Source organism: Acomys minous (genome assembly GCF_964271855.1).
Source record: "Acomys minous genome assembly, chromosome: 12".
NCBI lineage: Eukaryota > Metazoa > Chordata > Mammalia > Rodentia > Muridae > Acomys > Acomys minous.
This window is the reverse complement of record NC_140493.1, coordinates 107,650,035-107,662,836: the sequence shown is the minus strand read 5'-3', so window position 1 is coordinate 107,662,836 and position 12,802 is coordinate 107,650,035. Positions and strand designations below refer to the sequence as shown.

General features: G+C 53.6%; 1 protein-coding gene across 1 annotated transcript in view; it reads right to left on the bottom strand.

The window, feature by feature from the left end:
• MYO15B (myosin XVB) overlaps positions 1 to 12,802 on the bottom strand; it is a 45,849-nt gene that overhangs the window by 11,371 nt on the left and 21,676 nt on the right. The window contains exons 19-33 of the mRNA XM_084747844.1: positions 10,361 to 10,478; positions 9,944 to 10,107; positions 5,678 to 5,771; positions 5,013 to 5,063; positions 4,446 to 4,503; positions 4,195 to 4,325; positions 2,900 to 2,995; positions 2,567 to 2,802; positions 2,305 to 2,483; positions 2,039 to 2,111; positions 1,089 to 1,250; positions 814 to 914; positions 667 to 746; positions 479 to 560; positions 134 to 232 (exon numbers count right to left, since the gene is read on the bottom strand). Coding sequence (XP_084603970.1) covers positions 134 to 232; positions 479 to 560; positions 667 to 746; positions 814 to 914; positions 1,089 to 1,250; positions 2,039 to 2,111; positions 2,305 to 2,483; positions 2,567 to 2,802; positions 2,900 to 2,995; positions 4,195 to 4,325; positions 4,446 to 4,503; positions 5,013 to 5,063; positions 5,678 to 5,771; positions 9,944 to 10,107; positions 10,361 to 10,478 — 1,724 coding nt within the window. The remainder of the gene's footprint in view (positions 1 to 133; positions 233 to 478; positions 561 to 666; positions 747 to 813; positions 915 to 1,088; positions 1,251 to 2,038; positions 2,112 to 2,304; positions 2,484 to 2,566; positions 2,803 to 2,899; positions 2,996 to 4,194; positions 4,326 to 4,445; positions 4,504 to 5,012; positions 5,064 to 5,677; positions 5,772 to 9,943; positions 10,108 to 10,360; positions 10,479 to 12,802) is intronic.

The window sequence follows — 12,802 nt, the reverse complement described above, 5'->3', positions numbered from 1 at the left end:
GGTAAGCACCAGATTTGAACCTCTCCATCCCAGGTGCCCTCTGGACTCCCAGCAGGGCCCTCTCCCCCCTTCCCCCCCCCCCCCGCCTTTGGTCCTGATGGCTTCTCTCCTGGTGCCCTTAACCCAGCCTCACCTGGCATGGTTGGGACTGTGCCCATTGCTGGCATCATGGGCATAGGTGCGGGCATCATAGCTGGCTGGTAGCTGGGTGCCTGCACCATACCTGGGTACACTAAGGGAACAGGGTCTCTCAGGTCTGTTTGGTCCCACAAACTTCCTTCTCCCTCTAGGCCCAGACAAAGGGTGCTAGGATTAAAGGCATGCACCACCATGCCTGGCCTACCCCAGGCAGAGAGAAAAACACTGGCCACTGGGGTACCAGCCAGAACGCCCATCTCAGCTGCCTGCGAAGAATCAGAGCACCCTTGCCTGTGCTGTTGGGCCTGGGACACCCCAGAAAGACACCATCTCTACTTACCCATGGGGTAGCCCGGCTGGGTGGGCCCGATAGAGCCCCCTCCCTTCATGCGGCTGCTCAGCGCCCAGCCTTGTTCCAGATCCTGAAGGGACAAGTGTTCAGTGTCAGAGCTGGGAGAAACAGGAGGAGTGGCCAGACGCCAGGTGCCAGGCCCAAAGCAAAGGGTAGACCAGGGTAGGCCCACTCACCCTGAAGTCTGGGGAGAGGACTGGCTCAAAGAGGTGGTCCAAGAAACCATCCAGGTTTCCCGGCTTCCTCGTGGCCTCACCTGTTGGGCAAGAGTAAGTTGCTGCATCTACTGTGGTGAGAGGCCTATTCCCACCACTCTCACTTACCTGGAGGGTAGCTGCTGGGCAGGACTGGAGCTGGACCAGGAGGGAGGCCTGGGGGCAGGGAAGGAGCCCGGACACCAGGGGCTGGAGGGATAGTCTCAGCTCTGTGGGGAAACAGTGCGCCTAGTTAAGGGAACTGCTGTGGGAGTCACCTCTAAGGGGAGCACAGGCTGTTACGTGCGAAGGCTCAGCCTTCAGCATCCATGCACCACGTGATGGCGGAGTGGCTGCGGGGTCTACCACCCGAGGGGGAGAGGGCAGGTGGGTCGGGTACATACAAACCAAAAGGAGTGATGGGGTAGTTATGGGGACCAGCTGGGTCGCCCAAGTCCTCAGTCTGGCCTATCAGGTCCAACACGAAGTCACAGCCAGCTAAGTCCTGCCAAGCGTCGCCAGAATGCAATGACACAGACCAGCCACGAGGGGGCGCCTCCAGGCCTCTGGGTGGGACGAGAGTGAGAAGTGGAGATCGCGATCGATCAGGAAGAGGGATATGCAGATGGCAGTGTCTCAGGAACAGAGGGCGCTCTGAGGGCGAGTGTCTGAGGGAGGGGGCCCTTCCTGATGATGTTCCCACCCCAGGTTCGAGCCAGGAGCCCAGACTCACCCACAAGTCTCAGACTGCACTCCTATTTGTACCTCAACGTCCTCTGGCTATCTCTCCAGGCTCTAAGGCTCACTGGCTTGCCTATGGAGTTAGGATCTGGGCCTTATGCTGTCACACGGCCCTCATATTCTCTCTCTCTCTCTCTCTCTCTCTCTCTCTCTCTCTCTCTCTCTCTCTCTCTCTCGTGTTTTTTTTTCCTGGTTTTTTTGAGATAGGGTCTCTCTGTATAGCCTTGACTGCCCTAGACTTGCTTTGTAGACCAGGTTGGCCTCGAACTCACAGCGATCCGCCTGCCTCTGCCTTCCCCTCCCACCCCCACCCCCCACCTCTCTCTCTCTCTCTCTCTCTCTCTCTCTCTCTCTCTCTCTCTCTCTCTTTTCTTTTCCTTTTTCACAGGCCTTCATTACGATCTCTGCTCTCTCTCTGGAACTGACAGCCTGCCCATTTACCCTAAAACCTCCCCTTCCTATTCCCTGAGGAACAGCATCCCTCCCTGGGCTCTGGGGTTCATGCAGTGAGAGTAGGCTCGTGGGGGGGGGGGCTTGGGGGGGGCAGAATGAGAGTGGGGACAACAGCCAGTGACCAACACCAGCCGCACTGTCCCATCCAGACTCCCCGTACCTGCTCTGTAGGATCCACCCTGCAAACTGCTCTGCCGTGGTCCAGGAGTCCACTTCTGCAGAGTAGCTTTCCTCTGAGGAGGGCGGGTTAGAGGGACAGTGAGGGGACACAGGGCTCCTCCCTAACAGTAACTGGCTACTGTCCCCACACCAGACAGGCAGGGAAACATGAGGGTCACAGGGCAGGGCAGTGGGATGGCTGAGGCAGGAGGAGACCGGGGAGCCGAGGCAGACCTAGCTCCGCTGGCTGAGGGAGGCAGGCCTCACCGTTGAATGTGAACACGTCCAGGGTCATGCGGCCTCTCCGCAATCCAGCTTTCCACTCAAGCTGCGTGGGCGGGTGGGCCCTTGAGGCCATGGGAGCCAGGGGTGTCTGCTCCAGAGCACTCAATAGCTTGTGTTGGCACAAAGCTGCCATGCCCCAGGGGGCCTGGTCAGATACAAATCTGTGGGGACGACACGGAGCTGCTGCAGGCTTGGTGGGGTATGCGGAACCCACTCACAGGGCGCTACCCACTAGGCTTCCTACTTGAGCAGTGGCTTCTGCAGGGCAGGAGTAGGGGGGAAGGCGCTGAGGAGGACTGCCATTAGGGCCCAGCCACGCTGAGTCTGCTGCTCGTCTGGGTTGTGCCATAGCTGGGCCACCAACTGGCTGAAGAGCTCATCTCGAAGCCCCGGCTGCTGCTGTGCCTGTCGCACCAGGAACGTGCCCATGGCCTGCTCCTGCCAGGGCTGCAGGGAGCCTTCCCCCAGGAGCCGCAGCATCTGTGGACACGGAAGCCAGGGCAGAAAGCGCAGGGCTCCCCTGCACCTTCCCAGTCCTTACAGAGGCCACCCTGTCCCTCCTAGATGGGTCACTCACCACCCTGTTGATCTCCAGAGCCTGCTGGGGGCTCGCACCGTCCAGCCTGGTCAGGGGCTCGTCCAGGAGCTGCCCTGGTCTCGGCAGAAACGGCTTCTGGAGGGAACAAAGAAGGCACAGTGTTGTTGGTCCTCTGAGTTGACCGAAGAAGCCACTCCTCAAGGAGCCCGCCAGGAGCACGTACCCTGAGAGGAGGAAGGGCGTGAGTGTGTGTGTGTGTGTGTGTGCATGGACGTGCAAGTGCAGGTGTGTGCCAAAGGAAGCCACCAGGCATCTTCCTTGTTTGCCTTGAGAGAGTGTCTGTCACTGAACTGCAAAGTTTGCCCTTTTGCATAGACTGCCTGGGCTCCTTCTGCATCTGACCCCTAATACTGGGGTTACAGATACATGGCCATGCCTAACTTTTTTTTTTTTTTTTTTTTTTTTGGTTTTTTGAGACAGAATTTCTCTGTTTCTCTGTGTGTCCTTGACTGTCCTGGACTCGCTTTGTAGACCAGGCTGGCCTCAAACTACCAGCAATCCGCCTGCCTCTGGCTCCCAAGTGCTGGGATTAAAGGCGTCCCCCACAACCACCTGGCTATGCCTAACTTCTTTACATGGGTGTGAGAGATTTGAACTCACATCCTCATGAAGCAGCCTTCCCCAGTGAGAATCTGCCCACCCTTTAGTTGTTCTTTTCTTTAGGAAGTTGACACCAACCTCAGCCCTTGGGAGACAGGCAAGGCTTGTGACCTCTGTGAGGAACTCCAGGCCAGCCAGGACTATCAAAGTAAGACCCTACTTTTACATTTTTTTGTTAAAATAGGCCTGGACGTGGTGGCGCACACCTTTAATCCCAGCACTCAGGAGGCAGAGGCAGGCAGATGTCTGAGTTTGAGGCCAGCCTGGTCTACGTAGTGAGTTCCAGGACAACAGGGCTACACAGAGAAACCCTGTCTCAATAAATAAATAAGTAAATAAATGAATTAATTTAATTAAAATTAAATAAATTTGTAACTAACACAGGGATCTTCTTGTACATGTAGTTGTGACTCCTGCTTTTATATTTAATCCTCTGGCCTGGGACGTTTCCCTTGACATTAAACATTTTTTTTTTAGGAAAGGCAATGCCACAGGGGCGGTGAAGGTGTGGCTGAAATAAGCCTGTGTGGCGGAGACTTCTGGGCAGCTGTTTTCTCAGCAGCTCTGATGACCACAGGGGAGGGCGAGGAGAAGGTGGAGGCCTGTGCCCGCCCGCCTGGCAGGTGTTAGTTACCCCGGGGCTTCTGAACGCATGAAGCACTGAGGAGCCTCACCTGGAAGCTGGTGGCCACGAAGCCGGAGAAGGGGAACTGGTCAATATCTGGTGGAAGGGTCAGGCTGGGCCGGGCAGGAACCTCGGGTGGCAGGGACTCTGTGATGTTCCCAGCCAGGCTGGCCTGGTGGCCTGGGAAAGAGCAAGAGAAGCAGCCTAGGACACTCAAGATTCCCTCTTTCCCCCCACCCCCACAGGCTGCCAACCACCATGGACAGGGTAAGCACTCGGGCCCTGCCTAAGATGACTCACCTTCCACGGACCCCAGCAGAGCAGCCAGCTGGGCCGGGATCTCCAAGCGCCCCAGGTCCTGGTGAAGAGAATCAACTATCAGGAAGTAAAGGACACCTGGGAAGGACTGGGTGCACCCCCGCCCCCCGACACACACCAGTCCCCAAATCTCCAGAATAATGAATGTCCCTAAAGAACAAAAACACATCCTGGGGGGGCTGGAGAGTTGGCTCAGTGGTTAAGAACACTGTCTGCTCTTCCAAAGGTCCCGGGTTCAATTCCCAGCACCCACATGGCAGTTCACAACTGTCTGTAACTCCAAGATTTGACACCCTCACACCAATGCACATAAATTAAAATTAAATAAAAATTTAAAAAAAGAAAGAAAGAAAGAAAAAGAAAAAACAAAGAAGTACATCCTGGGAATCAGGTCTCAGAGCCACCGAGGAAAACCAAGAAAGCCCCAGCCTTTTACTCAGGAGGCACACAGGGGAGGGTCAGGACCGCTGATGGCGCCCTACAGATCATACCCTCCCTATACTATGCCAGGCTAGGGGTTCACAGGACCCCTGCTTCCAGACCACTCACCATACTTGACTGTTTTTCCCAGGCCTCCCCGATGTGTGGGCCACAGGAACGCTGAGGGAGAAAGGCAGCAGAAGTTGGTGCCCCTACACCACCAGCAGCCCACCTCCCACTCCGCAGCTCCGGTGTCACCACCCCACCCCCCACCCCGCCTCCTCCCCAGGGGACTGTGGAGAAAGCAAAGGAATGTCATAGACCCCAAGGTAGGCGCATAACTGTCTGGCCTCACCTTCTCCAAGCTGTGGGCGCCACTGCCTGTCTGCTAGGGCACCAGGAAGAAGGGAAGTGAATGGTCCCTAGGAGGACAAAGTCCAGCTGGGGAGGAGGCAGGGAGGGGGGCAGAGTGTGGGCCTTGACCTTTGAGCAGCTTTATGGCCCTCAAATTGGAGTCATCAGGCAAGAGGGAGAGCTGAAGGGGGCCCTGGAGGTGGGGGGCGGGGAGTAGATGGAACTGAGATTTAGAAGTGGGGGAAGCAGGGGGGATGGCCCAGCCTGCCGCAGCCAGAACAGGAAATGGAGGCAGCCAGGGAGCAGTGGGCACTGATGTTTCAGTCCTGGCAAGTTCAGGCTGTCAGGAGGCTGCCCACTTGGCCAGCCAAGGTCTATCCTGGCTTCTATCCTGAGCTCCCCACAAGCCAGAAGACCGCCCCCTCCCCCAACCCTCTTACCTGTAGCCTCAGTCGCCTCCGGAGCAGTGGCCGAGCCACTAGGAGGATTGTGCTTAGCTGTCCCAGAGCTGACCTCCGCCTGAGGTATCGCTTCCTGGAAGCCGTTAGCAGTAATGAGGAGGTGGGTGGGGCCTCTGAAACTCAGACTTCTTCACTGGTACCTGAGTCCTCCCCCTAAACCTACACATTAATGTAGACATGGACTCTGGATTGGTGAATCCCCTCTCCCCCAGGGTTTAACAGAAGCAACAGAACACTCTGGTAAGCCATGAAATGTTTTGTTCTGAGACTGTTTCACCATGTACACAAGGCTGGCCTTGAACCTGCCTCCTGTGAGTGCTGGGAGTACAGGCCCGAGCCACCGCTTACAGCATTTAGGATTTTCATTTTTAAGTGTGTGTGTGTGTGTGTGTGTGTGTGTGTGTGTGTGTGTGTGTGTGTGTGTATGTGCATGTGAGGGCAGGAGTCATAGGTGGCCAGAAGAGGGTGTCGGGTCCTCTGGAGTTGGAGCTATAGGCAGCTGCGTCGCCTGACATAGGTGCTAGGAGCTGGACTCTGGTCCTCTGTAAGAGCATCAAATGCTCTAAACCACTGAGCCATATCTCCAGACCCCTAGATTTAAGTATCTATCCTGCTTAGGACCCTTTCTTTGAGGAGCCTGGTCTTCTCAAAGCTGGGAATCAAAGATATTTGCATATCCCTTCTTCTGGCCTTCAAGGGCACCAGGCACACAAGAGGTACACAGACATACACGCAAAGCACTCGTACATATAGAATAAATAAATAAAAATAAATCAGGAAGCCAGGAAGATGACTTAGTTGGCAAAATGCTTGCTGCACAGACACAAGACGCTGAATTCCAGGCCTCAGCATCCACATATGTGAAAGCCAGATCAGGCAGCTCGTGTCAACAACTCCAGGGCTAAGGAGGTACAGACAGACATATGCTTGGAGGTCACTGGCTGTCCAGGCTCGCTGAATCAGCAAGGTCTAGGTTCAGGCTCACAAAAAAAAGAAAAGAAGCAGCCGGGTGTGGGGGCAGAGGCAGGTGGGTCTCCGTGAATTCAAGGCTAAGTTGGTCTACAAAGTGAGTTTATGGACAGCCAGGGCTACATAGACAGACCCTGTCTCAAATACATACATACATACATACATACATACATACATACATACATACATACACCCACCCACATACACATATACATATATACATACACACATAGATACATACATACAGAAGGTTGAGGACAAATGACTGGTGAAGAGACTCAGTGTTCATCTCTGATGTCCACATGCATGTGCACACATGGGTACCCACACCAGCAAGCACATTTCCACGGTCACATATGCACACACACATGAACTTGTGCACACACAGACCATACACAACTGGCACGCAGCTCACTGGCAGAGTACTCTCCCAGCATGTTCAAAAGCCTATTTGATCCCAGCACAAAAATTCAACCTATTGATCAAACAACCCAGCAATCAATCCACAGCTTCCATGCATCAGAAGGCGCAGAGAAGGTAAGACAGAACAGAAAGCCATCAAGTCAGTGCTGGAGAGGTGGCTCGGCAGTTAAGAGCACTGGTTGTTCTTCCAGAGGACCCGGGTTCAATTCCCAGCACCCACATAGCAGCTCACAACTGTCTGTAACTCCAGCTCCAGGGGATCTGACACCTTCACACAGACATACATGCAGGAGAAGTTTTTACATATAAGTGAACCCTTTTAAAAAGAAAAAGAAGGGCTGGAGAGATGGCTCAGTAGTTAAGAACACTGTCTGGTTTACCAGAGGTCCTGAGTTCAATTCCCAGCAACCACATGGTGGCTCACAACCATCTATATTGAGAGCTGGTGTCCTCTTCTGGCCTGCAGGCCTGCATGCAGAGCACTGTATACATAATAAATAAATAAATAAGAGGAGGAAGAGGAAGAAGGCAGGCAGTGGTGGCCCACGCCTTTAATCCCAGCACTCAAGAGGCAGAGGCAGAGGCAGGTGGATCGCTGTGAGTTTGAGGCCAGCCTGGTCTACAAAGCAAGTCCAATACAGCCAGGACTTCAAGAGAAACCCTGTCTTTAAAAACCAGAAAAAAGGGCTGGAGAGATGGCTCAGAGGTTAAGAGCACTGTCTGCTCTTCCAAAGGTCCTGAGTTCAATTCCCAGCAACCACACGGTGGCTCACAGACATCTATAATGAGACATGGTGCCCTCTTCTGGCCTGAAGGTATACATGTAAGCAGAGCACTGTATACATAATAATAAATAAATACATCTTTAAAAAAAATATCAGGGAAAAAAAAAAACCAAACCACAAAACCAGGAATAAGTATTAGCAAGAAGGCGTGGGACCATTTCCTCAAAGACCTGAACACAGAATAACAGCATGACCTGGCAATCCTCTCCAGGTGCAGATCCAACACTTAACAACAGAAAACAGAACAGACGCCTTTTTTTTTTTTTTTTGGTGTTTTGAGACAGGGTTTCTCTGTGTAGCCTTGGCTGTCCTAGACTCACTATGTAGACCAGGCTGGCCTCACACTGGAACTCATAGTGATCCTCCTGCCTCTGCCTCCCGGGTGCTGGGATTAAAGGCGCGCGCCACCACACCCTTCTAACAGCCATGGTCACAAGGAAGGGGAGCAACCTCAACATCCATCCACAACCAGCTGTTATTCAGCCACAGAGAGATGAAGTTCTGAACCACGCCATGGCACAAACTCTGAAAGCATTAAAAGTTAAGTAACTTAGGCCAGGCATAAAGGGAGCTGGAACACGAGACGGCTTACAGGAAACACTCCAACAGGCAAATCTGCAGACAGAGAACACTGGGCGTCACTAGACACAGGTGGTGGTGTGGGAAGTAGGGAGTTGATGTTTCATGGGCACTGTGCCTCAGTTTATGTGGCTAAAGGTGTGGTGTCACACGCCTTCGATGCCAGCACTCACGAGGCAGAGACAGGCGGATCTCTGTAAGTTCAAGATCAGCCTGGCCCACAAAGAGAGTTCCAGGGGGCTGGAGAGATGGCTCAGTGGTTAAGAGCACTGGCTGCTCTTCCAGAGGTCCTGAGTTCAATTCTCAGCAACCACATGGTGGCTCACAACCGTTTATAGTGATCTAATGCCCACTTCTGGCCTGCAGATGTATATGCAGATAGAGCACTATACACATAATAAATAAATAATTCTTGAGAGTGACAGAGAGACAGAGAATGATTTCCAGGACAGCCAGAGCTACACAGAGAAGTCCCAGGCTCAAAAATAACAACAACTACAACAAAGCTGGGTGTTGGTGGTGCACGCCTTTAATCCCAGCACTCAGGAGGCAGAGGTAGGTGGATCTCTGTGACTTCGAGGCCGGCCTGGTTTACAAAGTGAGTCCAGGACAGGGGGGGCTCCATAGAGAAACCCTGTCTCAAAAAAAACCACAAAACAAAACTACAACCCAAAAACCAAAAAGAGGGAGCAGTGGTTGCCCGTGATGGTGTTCCTCCTCGACACAACACTGTCTTCGTTTTATTCTCTGCCCTCAAGTCAGCCTTGGGTCAATGGCAGCTTTAAGTTGTGAACGAGGCCCCTCCCCTGCAGCTAGCCCAAGAGGCCTCATCTCTGCTGCTTTTGTCCCCAAGTCGCCAGCATCTGGCCAGGACGGACAGAATAGAATGCCAGAAGCCAGGCATGGTGGCACACGGCTGTAATCTCAGCACTCAAGGAGGCAGAGGCAGGTGGATCTCTGTGAGTTTGAGGCCAGCCTGGTCTACAAAGTGACTCCAGGACAGCCAAGGCTACACAGAGAAACCCTGTCTCGAAAAACCAAAACCAAAACCAAACAAAAACAAAACAATGAAATAGAATGCCAGATGGTAGGTGAATGGATTCCCAGAACCAGAAGGCTGAGGCAGGAGGATAACGAGTTTGAAGACATCCTGGGCTGCCCACCAATATTGTCTCAAGGAAACAAAGCACAGTGGAGAACAGGCTAGAAAAGAGTCAAGACTAGAAGGCTAGAAAAACAGTGGAGCCATCAGATTCCAGTGGTCCCAACAGCAGTGAGCCTCCTACTCTGGGAAGGTATTCAAGCAGGCTACCTGGGTTGCTGTCAGAGTCCAAGATCAAAGGGATGTCTCTGGGACAGGTCAATTTGTCCCCAGGACCCCACATCATCCCAATTCTACCCACCACCTTTAGGAGTTGCTCCACAGTCTCACCCCTACACACACAGCCTCACCCCTACACACATGCGCCTGGCTCCTGTGCCTGCTCACCTGGCCTGCAGTCCACGCACACGAGCCTGCATCCGGGGCAGGAAACGGAGGCGCTGGCGGGTGATACAGGCTCGGAGGCCTCGGTGTAGAGTGAGCAGGGCCTGTGAACGCCGTTGAGCCCACAGCTGTTCCAGCTGCTGCCAGCCTTGCTCCTGCATCAGGACCTGTAGGCAGAGGCGTGCTGCGGGCTTGGGGGTGGAGTCGGGTTCGAGGATGGGGGAAGCAGACGGGGGCACACCTGTTCTTCTCCTCTGCCCTCAGCCTTCCCACGTCACCCAATGTATTCTAGGGGCCCCGGGGTAGCCTGCCAGCCAGCCCCACTCCATCTGCCCACCACTGAGAATGGCCACCCAACGCATAGCATATGAGTGTCAGCCCATGCGTGTCAGCTCCCCCTGCACTCACACATACACCCACCTGGGTGGCCCCAAGATGATAGAGCGGTGACTCTGCCCCCAGCACTTGGCCAAGGATGGCACCACACCTCTCCTGGTCAGGGACAGCTTGCTGTCTCCCTGACCCCAGGGCCCGGAACCTGTCCCCAAAGGCACAGAGATGAGGTCGGAAGGGCAAGGACCTTTTAGACACTTGATTGACAGCTGAACCCATTGGTAATTACTCAGTCTCTGGATCAATCGACAACTCAGGAAACCCGGCGTCCTAGTTTCTGTTGCTGTGATAGATAGAGCACCTGACAGAAAGCAACTCAGGGAAGAGGGTTTATCTGGCTTACGGTTCTGGTTACGGTCACTGGTGCAGGGAATCAAGGCAGGAACGTGAAGCGTCTAGTCACATCATCCCACAGTCAAGAGCAGAGAGCAGCAATGGATGCTCTCTCTCAGGCAGAATGTCTCTCCTCTTAAGCAATACAGGACGCCCTGCCTAGGGAAAGGCACTGCTACTACAGACTAGGTCTGCCTACGTCAATTACCAACCAAGACAGTCTTCTGCAGACATCCCCACAGGCCATTGCGATCTGGACAGTTTCTCATTAAAACCATCTTCTAGCTGGGTAGTGGCGGCGCACACACCTTTAATACAAGCAGAGGCAGGCGGGTCTCTGAGAGTTGAGGCCAGCCTGGTCTACAGCGTGAAGTTCCAGGACAGCCAGGGCTACACAGAGAAACCCTGTCTCAAAAAACAAACAACAAAATGACTATCGGGGCTAGAGAGATGGGTCAGTGGTTAAGAGTGCCGCCTGCTCTTTCAGAGGTCCTGAGTTCAATTCCCAGCAACCATATGGTGGCTCACAACCATCTGTAATGTTATCTGATGCCCATTTCTGCAGATAAAGCATTCATATATGATAAATAAATCTTTTTTAAAAATTTAAAACAATTAAGGCATGGTGGTGCACTCCTTTAATCCCAGCGCTCGGGAGGCAGAGGCAGGAGGATCGATGTGAGTTTGAGGCCAGCCTGGTCTACAAAGCAAGTCCAGGACAGCCAAGGCTACACAAAGAAACCCTGTCTCAAAAACAAAACAAAACAAAACAAAACAAAAATGGGGGAAAAAAAAACTCCGACTATCTTCCAGAGCCCAGGGGATGATGGCCCAGTGGTTGGGAGTACTTGCAGAGGACCTTGCAGAGGTCCGGGTCCTAGCACCCATGACAGCCAGCTTACAATTGCCTCTAACTCCAGTTCCAGGGGACCTGACTCCTTGTTCTGGCTTGTGTAAGCACCTGCATGCACGCCGTGTGCACTTATAACTCTCTCTTTCTCTCTTACACACACACACACACACACACACACACACACACACACACACACACACACACCCCAAATCTAACAAAACCAACTCTTTCTAGGTAATTCTGTCATGTCATGTGTCTCTCTCTGGGCAGAGAACAGGGCAGTGGAGACTTCTGCTCAAGAGAAGAGCAGGTTGTCAAACAGAAGAGACGGGACTGTGAGGCCCAGCTAGGCTGGAGGAGTAGCAGGATGTGGCCCTGTGGCTTCTGTCTCTCGGGGGTACCTGATGCACACCTGACGCACACCTGACACACACCAACATAGTGGGGCTCAACACGTGATGGTGGTGGAGGACAGGGCAGAGTCATCAGCAGACCCGGCAGTGCTGGAAGGCCAGTGCTCTGTGATCTTCTTAGCAGAGCTCAGAGCTTCCTGGGAGAGTTGACACTTGCTGACTTGGCAAGTGTCCCAGGGCAAGGACAGAGCCTTCTCACCCACGTCACTTGTCATTCTCAAGGCACACATGACTCATCTACTGCCTGCTTGAGGCTCCACCCCAACCAGCCAGTCCCAGTCTGTCCCCATGCCAGGACAGTCACAGGCAGAGGGTGGCTGAGAGGCGGGTCCAAGCCAAATAGACAACACAGTCAGTCACCAACTTTCCTACAGGCTTCTGAGCTCTCTCCCTCAGAAGCTGCCACACTCTCCCTACCCTGGCTGTATGACGGCCAGCCTGCTCCCCACGGCTGCACCTGCCGTCCCTTAGCGATCATTTCACTGGCTCAGTCAGATCAGTCAGCGATCCCTGCTGTGCCCACCTAGCTGCACGGTAAGGTCCCAGAGCCGCAGGGCCCAGTCATCTCCAGTAGGCCCTTAGCACTGAGATGACGTTAAATATTGAAAGGAGAGTGAGTGTGTGAGCGTGTGTGTGTGTGTAAGTGCGTGCACAGGTGTGTGTGTGTGGGGGGGGGTGCGAGCAATGAGGAAGGAAGCCGGGCACTGTGGACCACACCTGCAATCCCAGGACACAGGGCGGCAGCGGCAGGCAGATCGCTGTGAGTTCGAGGCTAGCCTGGTCTACAAAGTGAGTCCAGGACAGCCAAGGCTACACAGAGAAACCCAGTCTCGGAAAACAACAACAACAACAATAACAACAACAAAAAAA